The 24,712-nt window shown below is 34.2% G+C and overlaps 2 protein-coding genes across 3 annotated transcripts; both read left to right on the forward strand.

Moving 5' to 3' along the window:
- The first annotated feature begins 1,799 nt into the window (after positions 1-1,799).
- LOC127835030 (uncharacterized) lies at positions 1,800-4,523 on the forward strand. Its single transcript, XM_052361218.1, has one exon. It carries the CDS (start codon positions 1,953-1,955, stop codon positions 3,939-3,941), a length of 1,989 nt encoding a protein of 662 aa, XP_052217178.1. The 5' UTR covers positions 1,800-1,952; the 3' UTR covers positions 3,942-4,523.
- A 9,984-nt stretch (positions 4,524-14,507) lies between these two features.
- LOC127835027 (uncharacterized) lies at positions 14,508-23,074 on the forward strand. Of its 2 annotated transcripts, XR_008028312.1 has the most exons (3): positions 14,508-14,788; positions 18,240-22,769; positions 23,042-23,074. XR_008028312.1 is itself a non-coding variant. In XM_052361214.1 (2 exons), exon 2 carries the CDS (start codon positions 18,260-18,262, stop codon positions 20,801-20,803), a length of 2,544 nt encoding a protein of 847 aa, XP_052217174.1. In that variant the 5' UTR covers positions 14,508-14,788; positions 18,240-18,259; the 3' UTR covers positions 20,804-23,074. The 2 variants fall into 2 exon arrangements, 1 of the variants encoding a protein (XP_052217174.1); XM_052361214.1 differs by having other exon boundaries at positions 18,240-23,074.
- Positions 23,075-24,712: the final 1,638 nt, after the last annotated feature.

Below are 24,712 nucleotides of genomic sequence, written 5' to 3' on the forward strand. Positions count from 1 at the left end.
ATAAAGCTTTGTTCTCATAGTCAAATTATGCATACTCATTTTTAAATAATATATTTTATAGTTGTATATAATGTATACAACGCAATACTTCTTACAGAGGCAATCACATTCTCTATACGGTCGATTCGGGAAGACCTACACATCGGTATAATCCCGTTTCATTTACTTTTTAGTATCAAAGGCCCTTTATATAGTCTCTTTCGGTGTTTTTTACATTAAAATAAAAATGGACACACGTTCGAATGAAATAAATGCTAAATATCAATGATACTTCTACTTGCTGGTATGTATATGTTTACAATAATGTTGATGCTAATACGAAGTATTTTTTATTTGGCCAAAAAAATTCTATGGTCGTGAATGAATGTTGTGGAAAGTTATTTATGTATTCTATTTGTCCATGTGTAGTCATGTTCAATTAATCTGTCCCACATGGCGCATATATTTTACATAGATATCTATCTATCTATGGCATTATCACTTAAATGCTAATGTTATAGAAGGGTCTAGATTTTTGTCGAAACAGTCATGGTTGGAGTCATGCCTTCCAACATAAACATAATTTTAATATACTGGTTTATAATCTTGACCTTAAAGTACGAGTAAATTTTGATATACTTATTTTTAGCTCATAATATTACACATATTAATATTATAGTTGCGAACGGTATATAGTCGTCTTTTTATTGGAAAAACCCAATATGTTGGATTCGTCTCAGAACAGCATAGCAATTCAAATAAAAATTTACGTTGAATCATTCAAAATATATAGCGCAATACATTTGTGCATAAAGATTGTAATAAAAACATCTACTACTATCTTAATGAAATAGGCTTCTAAAAAGTATATAAGATATGACTCAAATCAGAAGGCATGTTTAGTTTGCAATCTTCTCTTGTGCACAATGCAAAACACATACACAATAATGCGTATTTTAAACCAGAATAGGTACGAGTTTGAATATACGTACAAAACACGTTGATATGTGAAAATAGATGTATGAATGTTTAAGCTTTAGATAAACACTAAATACTTTAAGTTCTAGTAAAGATATAATAATATACAATTCCTTTGAAGAAATATTCACAAATATCGTAAATGAATATATAAGATGAAATCTGGTATTAAACAATTCGAACAATTCCAACTAATTGCCATCTGCCTCCTTTAAACATTCCTTTGCTTAAATAGTTTGCATACTTACATCATGTAGTTTTGTCTTATATGCTTTTCACATTTATTAAATTAGTTATGCTATGTTTAATTATATTATACATTATATATTATAATATAATTGTAAAAATGTATTTAAAAATGAGTTTCAACAATTGCAACCAAAGTTGTAATTCATGAGTTACGCTATTATACAATTAAAGCACTTCAATTATGCATTTGCTGAACACAGATATGATTTAAAAATAATGGTTTCTCTCACAGTAGTACATTTTGTTTCGATAATAGTATAGTGTTTGATAGCGCTAAGGACGCTACGCGGTGCAAGCATAACTACTGTTGTATTATTGCCTTAATTGCCGAAGGGTTATAAATCCTCCCGCCGCGTATTTCAATTTAAAAATAGTAAACTATACGAGTTATTGTGGCTATATAACGGTTCTTATTTAAAAAAAACTCACTGATATAATAGAAGGGGATTTATTCTTTGACTTAAAACCTCGCATGGATCTGTACATTTCTATCTATAATTAGCATTCATATCGATTAGATATCACGTTTCATGAATGCGAGTAGGTCAGTTTATCGAGCGTGTTTAAAGCGAGGCATTGAAACATTGAAACACAACACCGTCGGACGAGTGTATTAAGCGTAATACATGTTGAGGTAGAATTGTGTTGTGTGCATTATTTATGATAATATTGATTCACTCCGTCGGTTTAAGAATTTAGGTAGACGGAAATATTTATGTGTGCGTGTTTATTACAGACTCACTATCATGGAAGAAAGCAATGCAATACATTGCGTTCCGTGCATGTGTAATAACGAGTCAAACTCAGCAGAGGGATTCTGTATTGAATGTACAGAATATTTATGCTCAAACTGCTGTCGGGACCATATGAAAAACAAAATCACGAGGCAACACGTTATTGTGAAACAACCGGACCTGCCAACTAATATTGAACCTTATACGGTTATGAAGAAATTAGCACAGTGCGAAATGCATCCAGATAACTTATATGAGTTCAAGTGCGCCGACCATGAACAGCTTATCTGCAGTAGATGTCTCTCAAGATATCATAGGACATGTCAAGGGATCGAGGATCTTTGTGAAAGTGCAAATGTGACGGACAAGTTGTCGGGTGAAACAGAGACATTGCAAAACCTTTTATGTTTTTCACATGAACTGATACTTACATTTGAAGAGCGAGGTTCTGAACTAGTGAAAAACAACAACGAAATAGTACAAGCTTGTAATGAGTTAGCGGAATCAATCAAAAACGAAGTTAACACAATTAACGAAGACACTAAGGCACACTTTGCCGATATTATAGAGAAGGAAACAACGGAGGAATACATTAATCTTCGCAGACTTAAGGATATTTCAGAAATAATAGTCACGAAAAATGAAGAATTGCTTGAAGTGGCTAAATCGTATGGCCGTCAACACGAAAAAGCAGCAACAATAAAATATTCGAGAGAAGAAATTCAAAATGTTCAACAACATATTAAGACAGAGAGTGTTCATGTTGTGAAAGGAAATTGTATTTCTGTGGACGCTGCATTGCTGAGTTTGGAGTCGCGTTTGAAAATGACATCGAATTGTTCCGACGATCTGAATATATTTATCAGGGATGTAAATAGGACTGATAATGGACATATTCAACCAACAAACACTAGTTCGTTATCAGGTAGGGAATGCACTGATAAATTAAGCAGTCAGGCCGTTTCAACTGTATGTAACCGTCAGTCTGTTTTGACCTTGGACTTAAAACACTCATGCGTAATGCCAAAACTGGTAACAGACAGTTCATTTATCGAGAAGATCAGTGACAGTGAAGATAGTTACGAGGAAAGGTCTTCACAGACAGAAACAGCGTGCTCAGTTGATGTTGACACGGGCGACCTTAAACCTTTCATGATGAGAAGTGTTGGGACACATACAGGGTTCTGTATGAAAATCTCATCTGATACAACACAGTGCTCACTCAAGGCTTTAGCCTTGTTACCAAGCCGTGGAATTGTTCTTCTTGATGTTGCAAACAAGAAAATAAAGATAGCATCCCTTGATCTGAAGGTTATTTCTAACATGAAGTTGTTTGACTACCCTTCGGACATGTGTATTATTATCAAACAAGTTGACTTAGTTTGGATGTGTGTTTCGTTTCCAAAGGCAAAGGAAGTTAGAATATTTAAAATTAAAGACGATGTGCATATTAATCATATATTCACTGTACAGACAAGGTTTTACCCTGTAAGTTTAGCAGGTTTCAAGAACGATGTGATAGTTCTGTCGAGGAATAATCTTGATGAGAAATCTACAATAATGCAGATGGAACAATTCAGTGCTCCGGGCAAACCAAGCACGGTTTTGATCAATGTCGACGATATGAACGACGCAAGTCGCATAAGGCCCGGCATAAATTTTTCGCTTTTAATGTTAAGGGGCAGACACGTGTCTTGTATTAAAATGCATAATGCCAAAGGAAATATTAAACTAGGCATAGAACAGTGGTATTATAAATGTCATATGAATAGGGTATTTAAAGATGTAACTGATGTTACAATAGATAAAGAGGGAAACAAATATATATGTGCAAAGGATTCAAACAGCGTTCATCAAGTTTCTTACAGCTGTTTTTCTAAAAATCGAATTATAATAGACAGCATCAATACACCTACGTGCATAGTGGTTGACAGCAACGGGGATAGAATTATTCTGGGTTATGAAAAGGACGATAATCTATATGAATATCCGTTTGTTTAAAACGTGTGTACATCTGCCTCTTTTAATTAAGGCTCACCTCGTCATGCGTTGTAATGGTTGCTTGCATCAAATATCAATCTTTCATTTTTTAACATGGTCTTTATGCTAAATTAATTAAGTTATAATTTGTATTGTATAAAAAATATTCTTTAAACGATAAGACAATGTGTTGAAATATTGGCTTTTAAATATGAAGCATGTTTATTTAAACACATTTAATGTTCAGTAGTATTACTATGAATGTACTTAATGTTAGTTTATGTGAACAAAAGCAACATAATGCGCTTGGAAATGTGTCATTTTCGCTAATCCAAGAAAAGATTCCAGTGTAAAGATGGTCATTGAATGTAGCGTTTAATCTTATGTGATCATTAAGAAAAAGTTCAAAAACCTACTTCGTTAACATTTATTTATTATACCAAACATTAGACGCAGTTTTAAACGCAAAGCTCAATACAATCAGTTTTGCCAACGACTCCGCAATTTTACTACTTTAAATAATAAAATTGGGTTAATAGAAGTTTATTAATACTTGTATTTCATAGTTTCATGATTGTGACAATAAATAAATATGCAGCATGATTATGTTTTGATTGTACGTAGATTTGATATTGAGATCATTTCCGCGATTTTATCAATAACATAATCACGAAACAAGTAGTGTTACAAGGACCGAAAATACCAACTGACCCTACTTTAGTTTAGAATGCATCCGCAAAATATAGTTAAATTTGAGTGTGTAGATCTAATCAAAATGATCTGCTAAACTTCTTTACCAATAAGTCATAGAAAATGTGCGAAGATCAAAGATACTATTACACATTATCTGAAAGACTAACATCCGGATTGCTATTGAACTTCGATTTATTAAATTTTCTAATAAGATATCTGGAATATTAAGTGGAATAATGTGTACACCGAATCGATAAGAAAGTTAACATTAAAATATACTTCAATGTGCATGTTTAAATGTATTTAACCCTTATTATCATTTTAACGAAGAAAAATGCATTTCGAGTTTGCAATTGAATATTTATACATTTTTTAAAATTTATTAGTCAATTAAAAGAGCGGAATAACATTTGACCATGTCACCATACACACAAAATAATGATAAATGTTAGGATTATTACCGCATTGTCGTTTTCCGACTAACATGCGGACATATGGAAATGTGTACTCTTTCAAGCAAGTTGATATAGTTTTGAAATGCGTGTCATTTCCAAAAACAAATACAAATAAAGTGACACTTAAGGTGCACCAGCAAAAGAACAATTTTATTACACAATGCATTTCTTTATTTATTTAAAGGCACCGATTGTTTAAGAGTGAGATACGTAACAAATGCACTACACAACACAACAACATACAAGCAAACGCACGAATTTGTGCAAAAATGGTTTGACTGCCAGGGAACTGTCGAATAAAACAATTTGACGTTACGCTATCGCAGAGAGACTCTGATATTTGAAAATATGACAAGGTTGGTGATTTGAAATGAAAGTCGACGAGCCTTTAAAGCTTATGTACATCGGATAGACCAGGTTTAATCCTGTGTGATATGGAATCTATTAGTTAGGAATTGGAATTATTATGCGATCCGTTATTGTTGTATCATGAACAGTCTTTCAGTAAAAAAATGGGTCATGATAACTAAATTGAATATCGAAACGTTTTTTTCTGTTAAACTAGCGTGAGTGATTTTCTTAATGAATGTAATTAAATAGACGCCGTGTTTTAATTATGTTAGTATCACATTGTTTTTATCTTAGATTTTGTAGTAAGCGTAGGTTAAAAAAGTCCGATTATGAAATAACATGACAAACATAATAAAAGGACATCACAGTTACACATTTCAGAGATTGTACAAATGCGAATTTTCAAACTTTTTACAAACAAAAACATGAAACATGTACACCAGTAAGCGAAATAATACTAATGACGGAGACTCATACTGAAAAAAAGTTTGTTTACGAATAATCTCCGCGAAACATTGATACAATTAACAATACATAAAATCAAAAAACGTTACAAACGCAAAACGATTTAATAATTCGGAGGGTTATGTTGTTATCGTTAATTTTTGTGACAATGTGTGGAATACTTATAAAATTAGAAAAGATAAGACATACTATAAATTGTTTTCTATTGGAGCCCTTTATTTCAAATATAAATATGTATCAACTTAACGCATTTAATCACAAACGTTTATACATGCAAAACTTTGTGAACAAGTCACTTTGAGATGCTTTCGTCCTCGATTCACAAATATCATAAATGACAAAACCTAAATAACACGTGACTGTAATGCTTATCAAATTAAAACATTATATTCATGTTCACAATATCGTGCTAGTGAAATACATTATTAATGTGTTGGGCGTATGCTTTCATGAATGAAAACAATTTTTCTGTGTTGCTGCTTTACTCGTTGTTCCTGAAAATATCATTAAAAGAATTATATTCCTATTTACTTTATTGATTACGAGGTAATCGTACAGTTCAATGCAAACAAAAGTTACTATAATATATATACATAATTCAAAATAATTTTTTTCGATTCAAAGCCTGTTCAACGATCTGCAAGTACCTTATATTTAAGTGACATTCATAAAAAGGAAACTATATACCTTCGATCATTGTGCGATTGAAATAGTGATTAATCCCATTCAACGTTCGAACAGTTTACAAGCCGTGCTGTGGTTATTAATAATAACTGGAGCCTATTGAACATGTTGAAGCTTTCGTACATAATAAGATCATATATTAACACTAGTTTTTAAAAGAAACTAGCCCAGTTAGCAATATTCCTTATGTTTATTTTGGTTAAAAGGTTTGTTAAAATTTATTTGCACGGAAGCTTTTGCACTCAGAATACGATCGCCATGCGTTTTCAGAGATAGGATGCCACACTAGAAATACCCCGACAAAAAGGAAAAGAGTGACTTAACTAGATATAAACGCAGAACACGATATTATTATTTCATAAACTGATAAACTATAAGACACCTAACAATCACTTCCCATGCGTGTGACAACATGAAGACACTCCTTAATCATGATTGAATAGTTGTGAACCTCAGGACATGCTTTTCGAAAGCAATCACAAGCTTCCATTACTGTCGAGCTATATTAGTGCATACACAACTTAAAGTGTAAACTAAAGTAAAGTTTAAAAAAATCTCCACTATTTCAACTTTTTAAATGCCCTTGTGTCGAATGACAACCATGGAGTCGGCAAATTGCAATGATACAATCTAAATCCAAGCATGTCTATTATTTGACGAGTTCAACATGTAGACCCAGTGGAAGGGTTAACAATATTTCCATCAACAATTGAAGGAAATATCTGTGGATGCTTACAGAAAAAAATCTAGCATCATCAATATAGATCTAAAACTAAATCAATGAAATTTGTCGATTGAATTAAACTATCAAAGTGGCCGCTAGTATCGCCTTTTTTGGAAAGTTGTATTATAATAGTGTCATTAATTATTTGACTACAGTCGCTTAAGATCGACCATCATATCCACATTGCAACTCAACTAATATAAGACTGTCGCAACACACATGAGAAAAACTCTGTTAACCGCCTCTGAACAAAAATGGACAAAATTGTGTCCGTTGAACCGGCTTAAATACGCCTTACAATTGACCTAATTCAGTATAAATAAAGGAGATAATTCCATTCTTTATTAAAGAAAGAGTATCAACACCGTATAACAACTTTAATAGTCTATTTAATGAACCAGGGCATAAGTTGGCATGAAAAACATATAAAATAACAACACCATCGCTTGAGCAAATTTTAAAAAAGGACGTAGTTTTACAAAACACCTTACACACTCCATTTTCTATTTTAAACAGAGATTGAAATTAAAAAATATCCAAATCTCATCGTTGAAAGAACAATATAGGTAGACGTAGTTTAACAATTTCGTTTCGTTCCTTGTGTGCGAATTCACAACTATTAAATACCGAAGAGATAAGATTGTAATGCTCTGTTTAAAAGCCAGCACCGTGTCAGGTTTGCAGAAATTATGTAGTAGGATATCAACGTTAACACGTAATGTAGATAATCATGGTCTTATCGGTCTTGGTCTCATGCAGCGCTTTAGAATTTCTGACGACAAATATTAATCGACATAGAAGTTAACATTGAATGTATTCAAAGGTATAACTATGCGTGTTGAATGCTTGATTCAAAACAGTCTCGGATACGGTTAACAACGGATAAAACTTTAACATGGAGTCAGAAATTTACAGTAAAATGGAAAATACATTGCAAGGACAAATAGGTTTAACGTGTGACCCATGTTTTTGTGACAATCAATATAGAGCAGCTGATGGGTTTTGTATAGAGTGTACGGAATATTTGTGTTCCCACTGCTGTCGAGATCATCTAAAGAATAAAATCACGAGACAACATGTTGTGCTAAAGGGACCGGAAATACCAAATGATATTTGGCCGTTCAGGCATATTAAGACGCTGCTAAAGTGTGAAATGCATCCGGAAAAAGACGTTGAATTTCAATGAGCTGATCATGACGTATTGATCTGCTCAACGTGTTTAGCTAGATATCATAAAAGCTGTAAGCAGATCAATGATAATACGGTCGGTCTTGCAAACAGTGATTTTGAAGCTTTTTCAAATGATATGTACAGTCCTATAGCAAATGTGAATCAACTTCACAATAATTTTGAAGGACTTCTTTCTGAGCTCACAAAGAATTTGTATGAACTTAGTTCATGTTGCGGAGAATATGTCACATCACTGGGAAAACAAATTGAAAGCATAAACGTCGGAGTTAAATCATGCAATGCACAGGTAACATTGGAGATATATGAGGACCTAAATCAATATCAAACTGTTTTTAATGACCTACAGAAAATTCAAAATATGTTATCAATTGTTACTATACATGGGAATGCGAACGAGCAAACAGTTGTTGTTCTGAGCTCGCGTAAGGACTTAAACATATGTACAAAGACAATAGAAAACCAATACATATCCAAACAAACACCAAATATAAATACATGCGAAACAGCTCTTCAATTGTTGGCATCCAAAGTTCAATTCACGTCGCATTGTTCGGATGATGTGGATGGGTTAAGTGAGTGTTTTAATGGCGTAATGGCTTCCTGTAAGGATGGAAGCAAAGAATTGAACAGGTTTTTGGAAGAAAGCGTTACGACTTCACAACTTAACGAATCCAAAAAAGATACATCAAAGAATGACAATAATTGTTATAATCGATCAACATCTGATAATAATCTCACTGGTGGTGTGCAAACCGTATCAATGCCTTTTGCATGTTATATCGTGTCAATACATTCTGATACAAACGAATTTACACATGCTCGTAAAATGACCAACGTAAATCAAACAAATAATTTGCATTCGCCAGCAGATGTACCAAAACCTGGTTTTTCTAAAAATGGTAAGGCTAAGAAGTGCACAAATTTAATGTACCGATGCTTGCGTAAATGTCAGCAATCCCCTATTCGGACTCCGACTGATAACACGTGTTGTTCGATCGTTGCGTCCATGAAATTACCAGGACATCGATTCGCAATATTGGACGCTGGAAATAGGAAGGTAAAAGTACTATCCATTGATTTAAAAGTACTCGCTGAGTTGGAGATTTCCGAGCAACCAGCCGACATGTGTGTATGTCAAAAAGATAAAGACAAAGTTTTCCTGTGTGTTTGTGTTCCCAAGCGGAAAGTAGTCAAAATAATTGATATTACGACCAATTACAATCTCAATATAACAAGAACAGTATCTACCCGTTTTCATCCAGTGAGTCTCACTGCGTTCAAGAGCAACATTATTATTTTAACCCAAGAAACGATGGATACAATCGAAAAACTCTTTGAGAGTTTTAATATCTTTGATGATAAAATCACTATTTGTAAAGCGACGGCATTAAACCGCGCAATAAGAATTCGAATTCGATCAAAGAAAACCCTTTTTGTTGTAAGAGATAATAAAGTGTCATGTGAAAATATGAACGATATGTCAAAGTGCGTGAGTATCACAGGTGTTCGTTGGTACTACAAATACAATTACAGTCGCGCTATTAAAGGTGCAAGTGATGTAGCCTTTGAAGACGAAGGAAATGTATATGTATGTGAAACTAATTCAAATAATGTACACCAGGTAGCATCCGATACGTATTATATCAATCGAATCATCGTCGATGATATAGAACGGCCAACGACTGTTTTGGTTGATCAAGAGACGAATCGTATTATTGTAGGGTGTGAGAAAAGCAATCAGCTTCATGTATATATGCTTTCAAATAGATTATAATTACATAGCGTGTAACCTGTCCATACACGATACAGAAACCAGTTTTGTTTAAACTAACATTTTAAAGAAAGTTTGTTTATAAGCAGTGAAAGACGAAACAAACGTGTGTTTTAGCGGAGAGGATTCCGATAATGTGTATCCTGTTTCTTTCAGAAAATATGTGTGCGTACATACTGAACAGCATACATATTTAGCCAAACTTACAAACTTGATGTTTTCGTTGCTTTCCATTATTTTTACTGATGAAATATGCATGTATAACCACAAAATGTTATCGCGCATTGTAAACATCCATTTACAGCTTCTTCTTGAAACAGTTTACTATATGACGGCCCAGATATTTAAATATTGCATCATATTAAACCCAAAGGACGGCAACGCGAATTATTCTCTGAATGTTTGTTATTGATAGAATAATATTTTAATTTAAACATAGATAAGTCATCTAGGTTTGAAAGAGCTTAAAAAGACGAAAACAAAACACGACTCTCAATTTTACAGTTCATAAAAAGGAATGTTCGGAGACGAATACAGAGATGAAACAAATGACAAGGAAACACACAAGCGTTAAATATTAATTAATTAAGCGGCGATTGTAAACAACGGATTGTATGTTGACGCACAATTTAATCTTCTGTATTATGAATGCATCACTTTTGCATTGATTCTATATAACGTTTTACACAGAAAATCGCCTGCGATTGCATTTTGGATAAATGATTTTCTTCTTTCGGAAGTTTTCTGTATATATATATAATATAATATATATATATATTATTTTATTGAGTAGTTCAAATTAGTGATCACTGTACTAAAGAAACATTATTTATTTTGACAGTCATTGAACTGCAAATTGAAGGAACTTTTTTAAATGGAAGGACTTCTCTTAGCAGAAGTGAGGTCATCTTGAAATTGTTTAAGTGTTTTTTTTATTTTTTGGCTTACAAGCAACGAATATGTTTAAGAAAACCATTCAGCTTTCGAATTAGATTACCTTTGTTTTTGATCATGGTTTTAAGTTTTAATTGGATAAGATATTTTGATCTACCATAAAAAGAGTAGCAATTGTTATTACCCAGATAAACTCCTGATCAAATAAGTTCACTTAGTAATGCATATATGTGTATCAGGTGTTATGGCAATACATAGTTATCGATACAATTACAATGTAAATTCTTTTGTGCGCATTCCCTATTTTAACACACGTACATTCTTTATTTATCGTCTTAAATAGTCAACTAACTAATTACAAAATAACATTGATTGGTTGGTGATGTTTATATACGTAAAAATGAACCAACTTATTTTTATTTGTTCACATATTTTAAGATTTGGGCAACATATTAGTAAACTAGTACATTTACTTTAAAATTTAATTATTTGGAAAAGTGTACAATGTCAATATCATCAATAAAAATATGTAATAAGCCCTGCTTTGGATTCACTTCTCTTTTGTGAAAATCTGAGTTCCACAGTTCTCCTTCATACTTATGTCTTAACATTCCTGTGTATGTTAACGCTTAAAAAACCGAACGCGCATGTTGTTTATTGTGAATTAATCAAACAGCATTGAACGCCAATCAAAATCAGCAATTTTATAAATTTAAGGAATACACACATTTTACAATTACTTATCGTCTACCAATAGCTGTTGCATTCTGTCTGAAGATTACACTTGACATAATCGCTAAATATATGTTGTTAGAAATAACGTTTATGCGAATTTATATTTATTCTTTTAATATCGAAAACGCTGACCTGAGCGGTGACCGTATAAACTTGTTGAAGTCCGGAAGTAGATCACGTAACTTGCATTATCGAGTCAATGCGATTCAATACGCGCCGTATAACCACGTCATACAATTTGATCTTTCGTGAAATGTATCGCAACTCAACAAGCCGCGTTCGCCATCGATGATTGATCTCGGAACCACTACCGATCGGGAAAGGAACCCGTCAGTGAGGCAAAAGTTCGCCGCTGCTGAATCTTATGTACATAAATGGCCTGATAGAGAAACTTGAAGTGAGCGGTAATGGCCTGTGTATTTATGAACTAAATATGGCTCCGCCTACCGTGGCCGATTACATGGTTCTAGTATCATACTCTAAAAATGGACTCGAGAGGATGCTTAAGATTTGCTATGAATATGCAGACAGGTGGAGGTTTCTTTATACTGCATCGAAGTGCTCCGTACTAGTCTATAATAAGAAGACAGAAGAGACTTCAACCTTCTATCTAGGACATGAACGTCTGCCCGCTAGCTGATCACTTATAATGCGATTCATGATGCATGCGTACGACTGCGAGGAACATACATGAGCTTGTGCTCAAAAGGGGTAGCGCCTGAAAGACTGAGTCCACCAACTCTCTTAACGATATTTAACTCATCTGTTATCCCTAAGGCCATATATGGCTGTGAGCTATGGAACAACGACTCTCAAAGTGACCTTGTTCAACTTTCTATTGCAAAGAATTTTTGCCTGAAACACATGCAAGGGTATGACAGAAACATCTCAACAGATTATTGCCTGTCAACCGTTAATACCGTTCCGATAGTGAATGAACTGAAAATTAGAAAACAAATATTCTTCGGCCAAATATGCAGATTAAATCCTAAATACCTAGCGAAAGATATCTTCAACAAAAGACTTATACGTCACATTGAACTAGAAGGCCAATGCCTCGGATATATCCCTGATGCATAAAGGATACTACAAAAGTACGCCTTAATGAACGTCTTACGCTCTTACGTCCAGGATGGAAATTTCCCAAAAAAAGCGACAATGGGAGAAAAATAGTTGAGCAAAAAGTCGTAATGAACATAAAGAACGAAAAACAGAGTCGCATCAAAGGCAACGATCAATTGGGAGTAACCGTGCATGTAATAGACTCCAATAATTACTCCCCTTTATGGAGAGTAGCAAAAGACAATCCAAAAATAATTAACGTGTGTAAAATAATATTGAATAGCATAGGTATGTTTGTGTCTAGACAATATGTACGAGAATGCAGACATTGTTTCCTGAAAAACGTTAATCGCGTAATGCATAAGTTGTGTTATTGTCATTTGCTAGAGGATAAGCGAAAACATTTATGGACAACACTAATTGAATGCATCGGTATAACGGAATTTTCGCGCTTCATTCACTTAAATGGCTTAGAACAAAGTGCATCGTTGCTGAAAATGATATCTGAAACTGTTGGCTCATATTTTGTGCATTTTAAATTGTGCAAAACTGCTGTTAGCATCCAGAACTAGTGTTAGACGCTCTGAGCCAGGTTTTGTGTGTTTTTGTTTTGTTACACATATGTCGACATGTCGATCCAATCTATGTTAGTGTATCTTAACACTATATCGCATAATTCCGTAGAAGGCAAAATCTATTGCATATATTAAGTATATTCGTCTATTATGTCTTTATTTTCGTTTTCGCTTTAAGACATATCCTTGGCGAATAAGTTACACTGAAGAAAGGTGATTTTTAATATTATTTCAATGTGATTATTTTCCTTAGGAATTAACAATTATTTATCATCTATATGTAATCAAGTTATGTTATACTTATCTTTGAAAATAACCTAGTAGCTGTATTGAGTTGTTTCACTTTTGATCTCTTGTATGTGTATATACTCGATTGTACTTCCTTGCTTGTATTATATGTTATGCTCTTCATCAATGGAGAAAAATAAAAGTCTATCTATCTCTAAATCTTCAGTTTAATTAATATTGTGTGTCCCTTACACTTTATCACCTATGCCTGTGACATTAGAAATATTACATTTTAGAGGTATATGTCGTCAAATATCAACTTAAAATGAGTTTTTAATTCGGTAAAAAGTGCTGTGTTCGGGTAACAGCGATATTTGTCTGTCCAAAACAGCTTCAAGACTTAGCACATTTAGTATCAATTAAAATATATAGGCACGGGGCAGTTAAAAAAAGAAAATGTCCCTTTAATTGACAATCGGCGTGCAATGTATGTGGAAGTGTTAACAAAAAGGACAAATACTATGTAAGGAATATGGATAAATTTTAGCTGAAGTTATATTTTGAAATGCAATTATACTAGCTTTTTCTTCATTTTGTTTACAAGCGAAGTTATGTCAAAATTTTTAATCGAAGTAAATCAAAATACTCGAAGCGCTTGCGTGTGACGTCATCACAAGAGCCGCGTTATTTATGCAAACAAAGTGATCGATATCACGAGACGCTCGATATATGAGAATCGTACAATACATGTGTGTTATTTTAATTTTCGAATATCGCAGATTTATCCTTACCAAATACAATCGTTACTACTAACCATCCAATTACGCAACTGCGTCTTAATCACTTATATCGTATTATTGCACTCAGTACTTTGATTTTTGTTTGACGCGCTTCATATAACGAAGATAAAGTATTTCAATCATATCGTCTCGCCATTTTCATTGCAACGCGGATGTGACCTACTTAGAAGATTTACACTTGGTTACGTCGACAGTTGGACATTATACATTGCTCGATTTCACAACGATTTGTGACTTGAGGTAAGTGATATTTAAACATTTAACAAGTGGTTATGATTTCATTGTGAATGGAATGTACTTTGAATTTATTCATAATCAAATGAAGTAGTCATGTATGCTTTATCATGTATGTCCATATTATATGAACGACCGGTTTTGTATAGTTAATTTTACTGAAAAAATAGTTAAAAATAAATATGAACGTGGCAGTTTCTGTTTATGTATATGTCATACATAACTTTGGTACGAATGCACTTACACTCGTATTCACATTAAGAATATTTAAAAACGGTGTTATTGCAAACAGAACGTATCAGATTACGCAAAACAATTAACCTTGATAAAAGTGCATTATTCGATTCTCATATTGGATTCGCAAACACAAAGGCCTAAGACATGGGCGGGGTCAGTCCATGCCAAATCTAGCCAAATTTATATTATTATAATTTTATCATAGGCAATTTTATATCTTTGATAAGCATGGTAATAAATGTATATTTTTCGTCTTATCAGCGGATAGACAGTACATGTAGGGCATTAACAATTAAAGGTTGTTTCGCATATTTAAAAGTGTTAATATAATATGGTTTCGTTTTATTAACGAGTGCCATCATGCATGTCAGGTTTATAAAACAATTTACTTCCTATCAGGTGCGCAAGCCCTTTTGACAATATGAATTGTCTCTGTTAACTAATATATGCGTCTGTCACTGCATTTTAAAGATGTCTAGCAGTTTAATGAAAGTAGTGTGATTTTAATATTGCTTAATAACTTGGTGATAATATGAAATTTGATGTATTTTTTAATATTAATTAAGGACAAAGAGTTTATGATGGAAATTAACACAGAGAGTATCGTTCTTTCGTAAGGACTTTCACGTACACGTTTATATAGATAAGCTATTAGTAGTATTGTAGTTGAGTCGGCGATGTATCCAATTGAGAGTAAATCTAGATTTAATCAGAATAATCATTAAATCTCACTACGTTGGTCCATTAACAATAGTGTACAGACCATAATGCTTCGATACGAATAAACTCGCATATAAAGGTTAACTCTATGAGCAATTATTTATTGTTGCTGTTATACATTAAACGGAACATTTCGTATAAAGACAGAGGGGGGGGGGGTTATCACGTGGTAGTTAAGATGGCGACGTCCATGACGAGGCATGTATTTTTCGCCGTTTTAAAACCTTTATTACTTTTATAATTTTTTGGTAAACGACTCTCACTCTCCAGCCATATCAGCAAGAAAATAAATGGCGTGTATATCGTATTTATATTCGTTGTATACCTGGATTTTACTCGCTTTGCGGAAAGACATCTGCACTATGTAAATTTGCGGGGAGTAAAGTCGAGATATAAAGCGAATTTTAAAACGACATAAACGCTCAGCATAATTTTACTGATATGGCTGGACAGTGGGCGTCGTTTAAACTTAAAAAAAAAAGTAATAAAAGGGTATAACACGGAGAAACATCAGTGTCTCGGCACGGACGTCGCCATACTGACTATCACGTGAATACCCCCTCTGTCACAAAATTCACAGTTATATTAAATGCAGCATGTTCACATTAAGATTCGGTTGATTGTCAAGTAACGTATGAATACCGTATGCATCATCTGACGTAAGGGTAACAAATTATCATTCGGCATTCGACCGTCTTTTGAAGTGGCGTGACCGTGAACTTTTTCTTCGAACGACATAATGTTCAGAACCTCGGAAACTTCCCAATAATGTTTCTTTTGTGGTCCTTCGTGAAATTTGTTCAAGTAGTTCCGGTTAATTGATTGCACGGCTCAAATGTTTAGTTTTTGGTTTGTATAATTGCATTGTGTTAAGTTACAAATAATTTCAATAATGCCCCATGGATACAATACTGGCCCAGCGCCCCGCCACACACACACACACACACACACACACACACGCACGCACGCACGCACGCACGCACACCCACACACATATCTACCTCCGAGTTTGTAGAGAAACCCCGATATGTAACAACATGGTGATGTTATTGAAGGGGCTATTCAGTCTATCGTAGACTTCTAAAGGATATTAATTAACATAGCTTATTTTCTGAAACCACAAAGCCCAAAGCTTTCATTATCGGCATATAGCATCATCTAGTGGTTGTCAAGTAAGTTTTCTTTATATGTGCGGATAAAAACTAGTTTTGCTCCAGGGTCACTAGTTTTATATTGACTTATATATAGGGTCAGAAAACCAGTAATTTCTTAAAACGCAAACCCCACGGCTTTCATAAAAGTTGTCTACGAAGTTTAATAAAATTATACCCCTGGGGTCAAAATTGATCTCCCAATAGATTGGCTATGGATATTTTGAAAAATATTGTCTGAAAACGAAAAGTAAATTGCTTTATATTTTGGCACGTTATCAAGAAGGTCTATACGAATTTCAAATAATGCTCATATGGTCAAAACTTACCTCGCCCTTGACGTAACCAGTTTTACGTAAAATTATATAAGGCATTCCTTCACAAATCTGCTTCTTTGAAACCGCAAAGTCTTTTAAGCGCATTCGCAATAGGTATATATGAACATCAAGATGTCCTCTTCATTTTTTGTCAAATCATACCCATTGGGTAAAAACAGAGCACGCATCAGGAATTAAATTTTTATATTGGAAATATAGCAAAATATTTTTTTAAATCCTCCATGTCATCGCAGGGCCCGGGCCCTGAGCTTTGATGTGTGTTTTAATATAATATAGTGGTACTGTTCAAAATATTTGTCTGAAATATGTCCATTGGGTCAAAACTAGCAACGCCACAGTGTTTAAATTTTAATATAAACTTTATTAGACTTGTATAGCTAGATATGTTCAAATTATGTAACTGTCATTAAAGGCAATTCGCAACCAGGGATCTCGAGTATTATACCACTGGGAAACAGTTTCTTAGGTTACCGTGTTATTATCCTATGTGTCATTTTTTAGTTATATGGGGACGGTTGTGTTTTTAAGCTGATCACTGCCCCTTTGCTCTTCTAATACGATTCAAATTAAATGAACGACGAGATCAGTTCAGGAAAATATTTACAATGTCGGTTTTAATCAATAAACTTGTATTTTCAGAATGGTTATCGGAACATATATTTTTTTACCAATTAACACTTCGATCAGTTACCATAATCAGCCCACTAAAGGACGTTATTTTATTATTTAAACTTAACTTTTCATATGAAAGTTGGAATAAATTAAATAAGTCTTAATTTATGAGTCGCTGTAATTAAATTATAGTTAAGTTATAATTCATCATGGATCATTTCTATAAGCATGTATGTATGCTAAGAAAGGTGTCTGACGCTCGTTGAGCAACTTTGTCGATGGAGCAACATTTAGATTGTGTTATGCCATGACCATAGAGAAAAATATATTATCATTTTGTTACAAATATAATTTTATATTTCACCAAAATACAATAACATATATATGATTTTATTACAGTTTCTCTAGCCGTTTGAAGAATGTCGTATGAGAACGACCCAGGTGTTTCAGACACACAGACAGTTTGTGTGAAGAGCGAAGAAATAACCATCAACAAACAGGTTGCCATTAGCAAAGAAAACGTTACACAGACATTCTTCAGTGACAACGGAGGAGACAGCATAGATAGACAGGAGTTCGTATGTAAAAATGAAGGAACTTCTACAGACCCACTAATGGACCATGGAATAAGAGAAGAAAACGCCATAGAAACGCAGGTTCTCATTGGTAAAAATGACGAAAATGCCGTATGCTCACTCACGTGCTTAACTAAGGAAGTTGGAAATGCGACAGACATACAAGAGGTAGTACAGGTGAGTGAAGGTGATGAGACATGTCATAAGACGATGATTGTCAGTAATTCGAGGCATGCAATAGAAACTCAGACGGCCATTGATGCGAACGTACACACTATCCAGCATAAACGGGTGGTGATAGGCGAAATGGAGAAAAATGTAATAAACACACAACCAACAATCTGCGATAATGAAAACAAGATGATACACACACATTCAGACTTTGTCAACAACGAAACGGAAAAGGCGACAGTGAAAATGAAATCCAGTACCCATTTCGACGACGATATTCACCCTACAGGTCACACTGAAATTCACAGTGGTATTATCAGAAGCATAAATTCTCAAATTCAGACAGATACAACCTGTATGTTAGAAAATAAATCCCGCCCGAAACCAACATCAGAAAGACCATCCTCAGATTTCATTGAAACTTCTCCGAAAATGTGTCAGCCTTGTGGCTGTGATGAAATTAATGAAGAAGCGGTTGGATTTTGCGTCGTCTGTGCTGAATATTTGTGTAGGGGTTGTATAAGGGATCATAAAAGAAACAAAATTACAAGGGGACATACGATGTTGCAAGACCAACAAATGCCAGTGGATACAAAAGCGTTCGTTGCCTTGAGAGAACTTATGCAATGCAAATTGCACCCAGAGCAGGATGTGGCATACAGATGTTCAGAGCATTCGAAGTACATTTGCATTTTATGTCTTGCTCAGCTTCATCGGAAATGTGATGGAATCAATGAACTTGAGAGTAATGATATATCCCCGGAAGTTGAATCTATGTTCGCTTGTCTTGATAACATGGCAAAACGATTGGATATGTTCAAATGTAAACAAGCGACTCGTATCAAACTATTGAAAGAGGAACAAAACGAGGTTTTGCAAGAAGTGCAAAAACTGGCCGACAATTGGCTTCTGCATATTGAAAAATTAAAACTACAACTGAAACAGCAGGCATCAAATTTAACTGCAGACGAATGTTCGCGTATAGAGCAATTGATAGCTGAATCGACAGCAACAGCATCCGAGTTAGAGTCGACAAAGGAGCTTGCGCAGACGGTTCGTCAGTATGGAAATAAACCAGAAACAGTTGTTGTTTCTAGTCATTTGAAAGATGTTCTCTCATTGATTCAGAAGAAATTAACATTGTTTGAAACTGAAGTAGATAAACATATGAGTTTATTGAAGAAGGTAGACACGAGTTCTTTGATTCATCTAGCTGATGTTCTACTCGCTGCTAACGCAAACGAAAATGTGAATTCAACGAGCGATGAAATACGCGAAGTAATATCAAAAGAGTGTATGTCCCACTGCCACAAGGAAACATATGTCGACATGAGAATGGAAGCACAGCTATTTAACAACCGTCCTTACACTGAACGTACAACAGGTTCATCGAAATGTGTGTACAAAATAAAAACTGATACCGATTTAAATTCCTGTTCGATATCTGCTATTGTGTGTATGCCGAACGGATGCATTATTTTTGCAGACGCATCCAATAATAAGTTGAAAGTCTGGGGATATAACAATGAAGTTGTTCACGAGTATTGTCTCCCTGGCAGCCCCATCGACATGTGTATTTCTGAATGCAGTATTTATGTTTGTTTTTCGGATATCAAACGAGTGTCACAATTTTGTTTTTCATCAATTCGATCGATCTATAAGGATCGGGAGTTCCCAACATTTTATTGGCCCATAAGCTTATCGCCCATTGATAATCGCCTTTTTGTTCTGTTCACAAAAAGTAGCAAGGGATACAAATCGACGTCGGCTGATGTTCACTTAGAAATTCGACGTTTAAGTTCTATTGATGCAACCCTTACCTATAATTCAGACAATCAAAGCACTTTAGATACCGCAAAACATGTCATATTAACGTCGGATTCAAAAGCAATTTTCGGAGGAGACGATAGTGTCACGTGTTATAAAATTGACGAAACTAAAGAATGCTTGGCGGAACGTGCATGGTTTTATAAATGCTATAAAACTAATTTTTTGAAAAAAGTCAGTGGAATGGCAGTGGATGATGAAGACAACGTGTATGTTTGTGGAGAGGAGTCCAATAATGTCCACCAGGTTTCTTCCAAAAACTATCGCATGAACCGAGTGATTATAAACGATATCTCTAGGCCTTTGGCTGTGTGTGTGGACACCAAACGAGCCAATTTAATTATCGGATGTCGCAATAAAAACTTTGTATATGTGTACTCTTTTCTGTAACGATCACAAAGAGAAATTAATGGGTGCTTTCAACAACTTGTACAGTATTATAAAAAAATACAAAATACAAATAAATGTTTAGAAATGTTCATAAAAATTAACTAGAATAAAGATGAAGTCAATTAAAGTAAACACTGATAAAAATATGCGAACAACACCGAAAAGTATAGAGGACAAGGACCGTCACTCCTCGATGTCGGTGAGAAACAGATCGTCACACTTGTAAATGCGCATCTTGAAGTTCAGTCAAATAATGTTGAAATAACCCACAAGCTAGGGAAATTTAAAAAACAATCGGTCGGTAATAGTGGATTTTGTTAGACGACAAAACTATGATTGACTTTTTATGCATTAGTTGGTTCTGACGTTTGGGCGCTTGAAGCATACAAACATAGCGACCGACATGCTGCGAAAAAACACATTCAAAAACTGGTTAGAAAAAGCCGTGGCGGACAAAGTGTGAAGAGAAACCTTGATATGTAACAAAATGGTGATGGTATTAAACAGTGACCCATTAAAACAATGTGTGTGCAGGTCCATGTTACGATTTTAGTCCCATGCTGTCTTTCTGTCTTTGAAGTTATTTCTTAATGTATTGTTGTCTAAAATAAAATGTATTTCCGCACAAATAATATAAATAGAACTACAGAGAAAAACAGTATGTGTCATAGGTAAATAAAACACTGTCGCTTTTTGTCAAGACTTATACATTATCAGGCTACGCACATGAATTGGATATGTTCTTTTAACATGGTTACGTTTCTTGTTAACAAACATGATTCATAATGTAAACACGGCTTCATGTGTTATGTAAATTTAAACACCTCTTTTTGGCGGAGTAGTTTTTCCGGGCAGAGGTTCGATTAAATACGATGTTATTTGTCATATTTCACCTTCGTAATGGTCGCTCTGGTAATTATATGGGCTCAATAGAAATAAAACAAATTCATCATTTACTTTCCTCAATTCATCATGTGAAAGCCGTCAAACACAAATAATTGTTCTTTAGTAAAGATAGTATTCATCATACCAAATGTGTGCATGATATGATAAACCAAAGTATCGTTTGCTTCTTTAAGTGTATAATGAGAACAATGAGTTAAGTGTGTTAAATATGTAAAGTGCTTAAATAACATCCATAATATAATTCCAGTCCATTATATTGAAAGATATTGTTAGAAAAAAAGAATAACTTTAATACTGTAAATATTATATTTCTGATTGTATGAATATCCTCTTGTTTATAAAATGCTTAGTGTTCTTGAAAACAATTTACTATCCTGTATACATAGTATCTCATTGTGCCATATTATAACCATTATGTTTATGTGTACGCATTTGTTTTTATACCCCCATTACCATTTGTAATGGGGGCTATATTGGAGTCACTTTGTCGGTTGGTCGGTCCGTCGGTCGGTCGGTCGGTCTGTATGTCGGTCTGTCCCGAAATTTCATCCGATCTTCACCAAACCTGGTCAGAGGTTGTATGTAGATGATGTTTAGGTCAAGTTTGAATATGGGTCATGCCCGGTCAAAAACTAGGTCATGGGGTCACTTAGTGTGTTTTAAACTAAAAGTTTGTCCGGACCATAACTATGTCATTTTTCGTTAGATTTTACAATGACTTGGTACATTTGTTCACGATCATGGGACGGTGTGTGGTGCGAAAAAAGTATGTCGATATCTCAAAGGTCAATTTCACACTCTGAGTTCGAAGGTCAAATGCTTGTCCGGGCCATAACTTTGTAATTTATTGAGATATTTTAACATAATTTGGCAAATTTGTTCACCATCATTTGAAGGTGTGTCGCGCGAAAGAATTACGTCGATATCTCCAAGGTCAAGGTCACACTTTGAGTTCAAAGGTCAAAAATGGCCATAAATGAGCTTGTTGTGTTTGTTGTCTGAAATTGCAATATTCACAGATGTTTACAATCAGATTTTTATGTAAGCAATTCGAAATTAGGTTAATAAACTCTACAACGATCATAAATGAGCTTGTCCGGGCCATACCTATGTCATTCTTTGTAAGATTTTAAAACCATTTGGCACATTTGTTCACCATCATTGGACGGTGTGTTGCGCGAAAGAATAACGTCAATATCTCCAAGGTCAAGGTCACACTAAAAGTTCAAAGGTCAAAAATGGCCATAAATGAGCTTGTTGTGTTTGTTGTCTGAAATTGCAATATTCACAGATGTTTACAATCTGATTTTTATGTAAGCAATTCGAAATTAGGTTAATAAATTCTACAATGAGTGTAATACGACATTACTGTTACAACTTGTTTTGTTTTGTTTATGTTTTTTAACATGTTTGCATATTTATTTGTCATTTCCTTCAACAAGTGTAAGTTTGGTTTTCTTCTTGTTAAGTGTTCTTGCAAAAGATATACAAATATTATTTATATATAAAAAAATGTTTATTTTACTGTTGACTTATCTAAACAATATATAATGACATAGAACAACTTTGCTTTCAAACGCCTGTTTCCATTAAAAAACAAGTGAAGGTAAATGTAATATTATTCTTTAACTTTGAATTTCTTCATGATAAAGTTTATTTGGTGTAATGTATTTGTGTGCGCAACCCCGAATATTTTTTCTCGATTTGCATGTCCTTGATTGCATTTGAAAAAAAACTTTGTTCATACTGTGCACTCTCAATTACTTTACCAAGTATTGAAAGATCCTGATATCCAATATTGTTAATTATGTAAAACAACTGTGCATTGATATTCTGATCCACATTTAACTTAATAAAACTTAACTTAAAAATGTTGCCCTTCACATTTCATGCAGACACAATGCGGGTTTAGGTCCGGAACAGGTACGTCCATATGTTTCAGCAGTATCTCTTCTCGCATTTAAAGCCATGGGTCTTTGTGTCAACATTTAAACGCATGTTGTATTGGAACACAGCCTCGCTCCTTTTAGGTAAATTGCTTGTGTTTAAATGAAGTGTTAACATTTTGAACACATGTTTTGCGAAGATTTACCTGTAAATGGCCCTAACGAAACTTTCTTTTTATTCAAAACGCAAAAAACATTTTGAACGTTTTTCTATGCATGCGATTTATAGTTCACAGTCAAGTTTGAGGTCGTAGGTAGCAATGTCTGAGATGTCAATATTAATTTGGGACCGTTATGCGATTATCAAAAAAAGTAGAAACCACTGTCCGCTTGTGTCAAGATAATGATGTTCAATTATGAATTTAACGATGGTGATGAAGATGATGATATGATAATGATGATGATGATGATGAGGATGATGATGACGACGACGACGGCGACGATGATGATGATGATGATGATGATGATGATGATGATGATGATGATGATGATGATGATGATGATGATGATGATGATGATGATAATGATGATGATGATGATGATGATGATGATGATGATGATGATGATGATTATTATTATGATGATGATGATGATGATGATGATGATGATGATGATGATGATGATGATGATGATGAAACTAACGAAATAACGATGTACTAAGCACAACAAAGTGCGTTTTGTTTCACAATATTATGTACCTCTTAAAGGCACTTGTTTCGCTAGTGGGTTTTCAATACCGAAGTTTGATGGACACCAAAGTGTAGTACTACAGTGCGCTCTGTTTACACAATAGCAAACACTTGCAGTGCCTTCAACGCTTTGATGCTGATACAGGAGGATTGTTTAATATATATGTGTTATAGGTTTCTCTAATTTCTAGCTAATTGACAATTTATTTACAGGTGGGACAAAGAACGCCATAAAACAAACACAATATCTTCAGAGCTGTTGCAAGCATTATATATACAATTAGGAAATTCAGCAATATGATAAGGCTTATGCTTACAATATCACGGGGAAAGACCCAACATGTACTGGCAGTATAAAGACCAGCCCG

Source organism: Dreissena polymorpha, chromosome 6 (assembly GCF_020536995.1).
Source record: "Dreissena polymorpha isolate Duluth1 chromosome 6, UMN_Dpol_1.0, whole genome shotgun sequence".
NCBI classification, from domain to species: Eukaryota; Metazoa; Mollusca; class Bivalvia; order Myida; family Dreissenidae; genus Dreissena; species Dreissena polymorpha.

Excerpts from the sequence above, each read along its gene's own strand:
- LOC127835027 (XM_052361214.1), top strand. The coding sequence starts at position 18,260 with ATGTCGTATGAGAACGACCCAGGTGTTTCAGACACACAGACAGTTTGT.
- LOC127835030 (XM_052361218.1), top strand. The coding sequence starts at position 1,953 with ATGGAAGAAAGCAATGCAATACATTGCGTTCCGTGCATGTGTAATAAC.